Source organism: Rattus rattus, chromosome 15, assembly GCF_011064425.1.
Source record: "Rattus rattus isolate New Zealand chromosome 15, Rrattus_CSIRO_v1, whole genome shotgun sequence".
Lineage (NCBI taxonomy): Eukaryota > Metazoa > Chordata > Mammalia > Rodentia > Muridae > Rattus > Rattus rattus.
In genome coordinates, this window is record NC_046168.1 from 9,721,608 (window position 1) to 9,729,877 (window position 8,270).

Sequence of the window (8,270 nt, forward strand, 5' to 3'; positions counted from 1 at the left end):
ATTTTTCTAAATTTGGAATCCAAATAAAAGCATAAACAATGTCTTTATTCCATATAATATTTGTGCATTAAGAACAAGATTGCATAGGTGAATATAATACAGTCATTCTGAATACAGTCTGAGTACATGCTCAAGCCTAAGAGACCGACCTAGCAGCTGAGCAGCTGAGCAGCTGAGCAGCCGCAGGGCAACAACCATGCATCTTCATCCCCACAACTTTAGTATTTTTTGCCAAAGGGAGATTTGAGTAAAGGAGAATGCCGTGAGCGCAAGATCCGTGCGTAAGGGCTGCTGTCTGTCGAGCTTTGGCAGGTAGGTGTCCGGGGAAGTAAGTGTCGTAGGAATGGTTTCTTCCCTGGGGGTTGATGATTCGGTTGCTGGTTTTCCTGGTTTGCTCCCAGTCGCTTTTTGGCAGAGGCTTGGCCTTGGAGCTTCAGCACAGTCTGATACTGCTCGGCAATGCAGGCTGCCTTTTTCTGAAGGTCCAGTTTCACTAGCATCATGTTATTCTGTAGCTCGGCCAGGGTCTGGTTCTAAGAGCATCAGAGCATCAGAGTTAGAGAAGACATCACTGTTAAGGGACCTGGTGCCTTGTTTGTTCATCACTTTAAGGCATCAGGTATCATCAGCAGTGAGAAATGCATAGCTTAGTAGAGGGAGGGCCTGCTTAGCATACAGGAAACCCTGGACTTCGTGAGATTAGCTTTATTTTGTTTACTAGGACACCTTTTTCTTCAGTTTCCCTCTCACGTTCACACTGGAGTGGGCTGGAACAGAGCAGGATAAAGGGCAGGCTCTCTAGGCTGTGTCCTTACCTGTTTGATTAAGATGTCATCGCAGTTAGTTAATGCTTGACGAAGTTTTCCTGCTCCTGTGCTGTGGCAACAGGCTCTCTCTGCTGACTGCAGAGACTGTCCTAGCTCCTGGAGCTCTGTCCGTAGCAGCCTTATATTCTGAAAGAGTAGGAATTAGATTGTGGCCAAAATCAGCCACAGCAGCCATTTGAAGGCAGACTTACAGAGGCTGGGGGCTGGTGAGGGCACCCAAGCTTGACAATCTGAGTTAAATCTAGGAACCCACATGGTGGAAAGAGAGAATCATTCTTCTGTCTTCCACACCACTACATACAAATAAATAAATGTGAAGCAAAATTGGGCTGGTTTTCATTCCTCAGGACTCTTGCACCAAAAATAAAACAAAACAAAAAAGAAAAACACCTTCTTCTCACTTAAATCCCTGATAAAGGTTTTGAAACAGAATAAGGTTAAATACCTTCTGGCCCTCCTCTAACTTCTTATCCACATCGATGGTGAAAGGTTTGGCTGTGGGTGGTGGTTTTAACATCTGCTGGTACTTCTGCAGCTCTGAGGGGAGACACAGGATGTACAGATAACATGTAATGCATGGGTTGTTCAGCTTGGGGCTTCAACAGTAGCAGTGTAAGATGTGAGTTGGAGTTAGGACTGAGCGAATGCCAGCTTCTCCCTCACCCACCCCCACTGTCAGGCCCCGCCCCCTCACCTGCGGTGGTAGAGCCTAACTCTGTTTTGCATTGCTCTAGTTCAGCTTTAACTTCCTGGAGCTGCTGAGAGGAGGCAGAGGCTGCCAACCTTTGTGACCGCCGGAGGGACAGTTCACACCCCCCTGACTGTTGTGCCACTGGCTGCTGTTTGGCTTCCTGCAAGAGAGTTTCTAGCTCTTCAATTTTTTCATCCCGCTCCTAAGAGGGAAGCAGAGAGCACAGTTCTGTCCAGGGTCAGACAAATACCAAAGGACCAGACTAAAAGAACATAAACACTTATGCTCGACATTAGCCCATTAGCACACTTTCACGGTGAACTCATCCCTAAACTCAAACTCAGTAGCTGCAAGGCACTAAGGGAAACTAATAAAAACGAATTCTATATTACTGTTCTTTCTAGAGTTTATAAAACCTAGTTTGATGTCAGCCTGGTCTACATAGGTGTTGTTTGAGGCTGGCCAGAGTGACAATAGTGAGACCCTAGCTCAGAAATCTACAAGATGGTGGTGGTGTGCACCTTTAGGCCCGAGCATTGGGAGTGGGGGTGGGGGTGGGCAGAGGCAGGTGGATTCCTTAGTTTAAGGCCTGCCTGGTCTCCACAGTGAGCTCCAGGACAGCCAAACTCTGGTTTGGTTTTTTTTTTTTTTTTTTTAAAGACAAACAAAAGTAAAAGCACGTGTGTCCCACACACCCGGATGATGGAAACCTGAGTGGCCGCTGAGACTGGCTGGGCAAACTCACCTGGATCTGTTCTTGGTAGAAAGTTGTTAGAGACTCCTTCAGGATCTTTAGTTTGTCCTCATACAGTTCCTCCAACAGATCCTTTTGGGTGTCCAAACGCTCGCTGTCAGAAAAGGAGAGTGAGGATCCTGAGGAGAGAAGCTGGGAACAGAGCCTGTACACCCCACTGCCAACCGTCGATCTCCGGGGATTGGGCTGGGAAGGCCACTCAGCAGTACCTGCACCACTGCTCCCGCTGCTGCATCTGTTCCACCATCTCGTTGCAAATTTCCTCACGGAGCTGTATCTCCAACTGCAGCTTTTCTTGTCGTTCTTTTAAAAGCAGCGCTTTCATGGCTTCCACCACCTGGAGTAGCTCCTAGAAGACCACATCTATGAGATTCCTGCACTTTTTAAAAAAGGGCCCAAATGCACCTAGAACACCTTGTGGGAAATGTGCAGCCATTAAGCTGCAGTGTTAGAGCTGCCTTGTATTCTCACCTCCTTGCCATACATGGAGATGTCAGCTTCGTCTTCAGGACTGTCCTCAAGGTCCGAGTCGGCCTTGCCCTCTTTCTTTAAGCCAGGGGACACCTGAAGACTGTGCTCCTTGATGAATGAATGCAGGGATGGGATTCCCAGATGCACAGGTGGGGCATGCACAAGCTAGAGGGGGGAAAAAATCTTAATTGATTTCTTAGCTAGTTCCTAAGAGCTATTTTAAGATCGCCAGTCCTGCTGGGTGGTGGCCCATGCCTTTAATTCCCAGCATTCCAGAGGCAGAGGCAGGTGGCTCTCAGCCTGGTTTAATTGAGTAAGTTCTAGTACAGCCAGGACTACACGGGGAAACCCTGACTCAAACAAAAAATTGCTAGTCCAAAGGTAATACAATTGTGTATGGCTTCTCACCTGGCTGGCTAAGGCTGAGAATTTGGCTGCATGAAGAGTTTCGTCATATGTAGATGCACAGGGATTCACATTGACAATCATACAGGAACGACCTCGACCTGTGAAGAAGCCTTGGAACACACGAGTCAACTTGCTGTCCCGGAAGGGAATCAGGTTCTGCTTTGACCTTGCACAGAATCAGATAAATAGCATTGTGAATATAACCACAGCCCTCAGTGGTGTGTGGGTGTGTATACCCAAGCACCACCCTCAGTGCTAACCTGGAACTGAACAGATGGCCAGCCCCAGGCCACCTCAGCCCACAGCTTACCGGTTCTGCTGATTCTGTCGCAGGGCAGCAATACAGCGGCCCAGGGTGTGCAGAGAAGTGTTAATGTTTCCTGCCTCCTTTAGCCGTTCACCACTTTTTTGATGTTTGCAGCGCTCTGAGCCAGCCAGATCACAGAGTGACAGTCTGGAGTAAAGCACGGGAGCTGATATAAGGAACTCAGCTTATATAATTCCTCTAGGGGAAGGGCCTACCAAGTTGTTTGTACCAAAAGAAGGAAAAAAAGCAAGTTCCCTTCTGCCCCCATAACCACACAGCCATCTTGACCATCTTGGTCAAATTTCTAAGTGAGAGAACTTACTCACTGATCTTGGGCACTATATCTCCTTCTCCCTGAAGGTGCAAGATTCTGATTGAGAATATACTGTGACTGAAAAGGAAAAGGGAGAAATTATGATCAGGTGGAGGGCGAAAGCTTTCTAGGCACAGGAGTCATTTCTCACAGCTCACCTGCGACTAGAGTGCTGGTTCATGTGGGTGCTGGCAAAGCTCTGGTTCTTACGACCCACTTTCAAAAGTTTCCAGGCTTCCTCAACATCACGAACATGAATCCAGTTGAGGTCTGGAGCCAAGACAGTAAGGTGGGAACACTTGGCCTTTTTCTAATTTCGACACATCCCTCCAGGTTTCCTGCCAACCACCTCCACCTTTGCATACCTTTCACGTAAGGATTGCCGTTCTGATCCTCGCACAGCCGCAGTGTCTGTCTCTTATGCTGATGGCTAGGTGGTTCTAACAGGTCATAAAGCAACTCATTGTAGATCTCAAAGAAGGAGATCCAGACAGAGAAGCGAATGTCTGCCGGAACACTTACTGGGGCAGTGTCTGGCTGTGCCCATAACTGACTTGTTTCTGTGAGAAAAACCAACATGTACATGTAGGACATTGACCATGAAGCCTTACATCTTACTCAGGTCTATAGGAACTTGGAAAGGTGAAGTTCAGGTTGCAGTCTCTGAGTTGGGAATAGGGAGTACCTCCCCACCCCTCCAACGACTGCCCAGCATAGAGCTCACTCGTGGTGCCTACCAACCCCACCCCCAACCACTGCCCAGCACAGAGCTCACTCGTGGTACATACCATCTAGCTGGCTGCTGCTGGTGAACTGACTGGTGGAAGACAGCCCAGCAATGCCACTGTCAAAGCTGTTGCTGGCACCTATCCGACTTTCGGCGTGGACACGTTTCTTCAAGGAGGTGGATAGCTCCTCCTGAAGGGGCATGGAGAGAAGATAAGCACTAATCTTTTCTAGAATTTGTACTATTTATCCCAACTTCATGAGCACTTCACCTCTTGGAGGCCTCCAATTAGCAAGGACAGCTTCTTTATTTCCTCCTGTCGAATCTGCTTGCTGTCTAGCCAGATTACCTCATTGGACAGCAAGGGCTTCAGATCAGGTGTTGGATGAAGCTGGCCTTGGAGACTATTAAAGATGAGAGCAAGGGACTGGGGCAGGATCCCCGCATCCTTACTAGTACCTGGAAAAATATTAGTAATAAGATCCTTTACTCCAGATATCAAAAGGAAGGATGACCTTAAGGTGCCACTAGCACCCCACTGAAGCTTCTCCTTACCTTGGATCGTGTAGGTCTTCCCAGAGTTGGTGACTCCGTAGGTGTATATGAGCCAGTTCTGCCCTCTGAGCACATCCTTTACCATCTCCTTCATGGTCAGGTTGAAGAAGGACACCTGGCCCACTTCTGGCCCAAATATCTAGAAACAGACAGGTTTCTCAGAGGCCACATCACATCTGCCATGTGTCTCCTGGGCAGGTCTAGTAGCCTTCTCTGGAGTACCGCTCAGACAGGTTTTCCCGATGGACTCCAGTTGTTCCTAAATGCTAAAGACGCCATCACCCCCTGCTAGCACAGTTCATCTGAATTAAATACTTAAGGAAGGCTATTACGTGTAATGCTGTGCACACACACCGGGTTGTACAACTGGTTGTAAGCAAGGGTTTGGAGATGGTGGATCCAAATCCCAGTTCTGTCTTTACCACGGATCAGCTCTACAGCTTCTACAAAATTACCATCACTGTAACATGTGCCACAGTATTCTTATCATGGAGAAGAGGAGCGATAATAATAACATCAGTGGCAGTCCATGTACATAAAAGTACCCGACACACTGACTAGCACATAAAAAGGTCTTTACACACATGTAAAGAACTCACACTCAAGTAGAAAGCTTTTAAAGAAGAAATAAATTTCTCCCTAAATGCTGGGAATTTGTTCATACACCAGTATTGCATACCTGGGAAAAGGTGAATTTGTGAGTGGCTTGACCAATTCCCCTCTCATTACTCTTCAAGGCAAAGGAGTCTTTGGGTGCCTGTAGCAGAAGGGTCTCTGTATTCTCAATACAGACACAGCCCTGGGAAGGTAGAAAGCAGAGGCTACTATAGCAAAGAAGCATCTCTCGGAAGTCTCTTTTGTACTACGTTATCCACCTTGAACCTTACCTGATCTTCCTGTCTCTCCAGCTCAGAAGTTAAGAACGGTCTGATTCGAAGATAAACTTTCATCTTCTCTGCAGTGTCCTCCATTGGAGCCTATAACAGAGTCCAGGATTAAACCTCTAAACCAGAACAAACAGCCTAGACCCTAAGGCTCCCTCATTCCATGCTAAGCGGTCCTGTGCAGCTATTCTTTGGTTCCACAATCATTTCTAGCTCACAAGAACTTTGTCGCCCTTCCCTGTTTCAACACTGCCCTATAAACCTGGCTTGCTCTATCAATGATCTAAGGTAGCATGGGTTGATGTTTGAAACTCACCATGTACCAAGTATGGTATGGTGGTGTGAACTTGTAATCTCAGCACACAGTAGTAGGTAGAGATGGGGGGTCAGAAACTTAAAGCCAGCCTTTACAAATACTATCTCAAAGTAAATACCTTTCATTTATTCTTTTGTTTGTGAAGGTGTTAGATACAATAGAGTCTGGAGTTATAGGCAGTTGTGAGCCATCTAACATTGGAGTTGTGAAGCTAATTGGGTCATCTGAAAAAACAGGAAGGGTTCTTGACCCTGACCCACCTTTTTAATTCTGATAAATACAATTTTTTTCAAAGCATGGTAATGAAAATTGGGTTAGTAAGATGTCTCACCTTGCTGAACAAGCCTGCCAACTTGAGTCCAATCACAGGAACCCATATAAAGAAGGAAGAGAACTGACTCTACAAGGTTATCCTGACTTCCACTCGTGCATACCCGCCATCACACATACATAAATTAACAATAATAAATAACGGATATGCACAAACCAGAGCCTCGACTTTATCACTGAGTAGTTAGGAGACCACGAACAAATTCTGAGTGACTCACTGAAGTAGGAAGGTGACTGGTAGCCACTTCATTGATTCAGCAGATACTTAGAGAATGTCTCTGTATTCCCAACACTGAATTCTAAGTAGTGAAAATGTATTTTATGTAATGGACAGAGGCCAGAAACAACACTAAACATGTTGCCAAGCACAGGGCAACAAACTCTTGGCTCCAGACATCAATAGTGCTATAACTGAGAACTTTTGGTCCTGCAACAGAAAGACTAAGACAATGGCAGCTACAATTATTAATGAAACAGGAATTCTGTTCTACCTACATAAGGCCACCATGATTCTCTGCAAATAATTGTATGTGGTGCTAACATCTGAACCTAGGACATACTGAACATGCACCCTCACACCTTCCGTCCTTGTATGATTACCTACCATTAATAGCCTGCATACTAGAGAAATAATATTATTCTTCCCAACTGAAAGCATGGTGCAACTGCAGTTGGGATATTTCATGAATATATGCTAATAATATTCTTACAGATACAGACTTTTTCATTTGTTTTGCCCTTTTTTTTTTTGGTTTTTCAAGATAGGACTTCTCTGGGTAGTCGTGGCTGTCCTGGAACTCACTTGGTCAACCAGGCTGGTCTTGAATTAACAGAGATCCGCTATTTTCTGCCTCTGTCAGGAATTACTAGCCTTTGATCTCATACTACCTTGTATAAATAACTGTTAAGCTGAAGATACCATTTTCTGCTCCTAAGCCACAGAACTCCTTTACCTGTTTGTCCTCCAGAGAGGCCGAGATGACAGAGCAATCTGACAACAGGTCCTTTCGGACCACAGACCTCAGATCTGCAGCTGTGGACTCTAACACGGGGGAGTCCGCAACATCCTCATCAGAGAGTAAGCCCACTGGCGGAGAAAGGATCCCGTGAGACATGACAAGCAGGGTCAGTCTATGTCTAAAAAGAGACAAGAGTAGATGGGTAGAACATTAACGCACAAAAACTGCAAACTTAGGTTAAACAGTCCCCTGGTTAAAAAGCGACGTCCTTGCTTTGGTCGAGACTATACACCTTTACAGCCAAGGGGAAGAGAATGAGAACAACTAAATCAGCCCGAAGCTGCATTTCTGAAGGTGAATAGGCACGAAGAACAGAAGGCCACGCTCCACAGAGGCTGTCCAGGCCTGCCAATGCATGTGTGTTTCAGATCCCAAGGGTACTCACTCAAAAGACCACGAGAACTAGGAAATTATGAAAGACCTAGGAGCTTTCTGAGGACTATGATATGCAAGCAACAGCTGATAACCGGAGTTCCATCCCCAATTGCACTCTGATAACCGGAGTTCCATCCCAATTGCACTCACCTGAAGACAGCCTGCTTCGCTGCTTCTCTGATTCCCAGCTTCTACCCAGCTGAGACCCACGACTCCTGCTACGGAGAGCACAACTCCGCCCACGAGGAACAGCTTTGTTCCTCATACAATGTTTTAAAATGCGCGCTGAGCTT

General features: G+C 46.3%; 1 protein-coding gene and 1 long non-coding RNA gene across 2 annotated transcripts; one reads left to right on the forward strand and one right to left on the reverse strand.

Annotated features, from left to right (window-relative positions):
* Nucleotides 1-24: 24 nt before the first annotated feature.
* On the reverse strand, nt 25-8,213 carry Kif20a (kinesin family member 20A). The gene is made up of 19 exons (XM_032885541.1): nt 8,128-8,213; nt 7,537-7,720; nt 5,941-6,030; nt 5,733-5,852; nt 5,054-5,192; nt 4,770-4,957; nt 4,560-4,689; nt 4,137-4,331; nt 3,930-4,041; nt 3,781-3,849; nt 3,462-3,605; nt 3,152-3,317; nt 2,744-2,908; nt 2,482-2,621; nt 2,264-2,366; nt 1,522-1,720; nt 1,273-1,364; nt 816-953; nt 25-533 (listed from the first exon to the last, which is right to left on the reverse strand). Exons 2-19 carry the CDS (start codon nt 7,696-7,698, stop codon nt 219-221), a joined length of 2,667 nt encoding a protein of 888 aa, XP_032741432.1. The 5' UTR covers nt 7,699-7,720; nt 8,128-8,213; the 3' UTR covers nt 25-218.
* LOC116884448 lies at nt 224-1,909 on the forward strand. The gene is made up of 2 exons (XR_004385871.1): nt 224-312; nt 1,562-1,909. It is a non-coding gene; the product is annotated as an uncharacterized LOC116884448 (long non-coding RNA).
* Nucleotides 8,214-8,270: the final 57 nt, after the last annotated feature.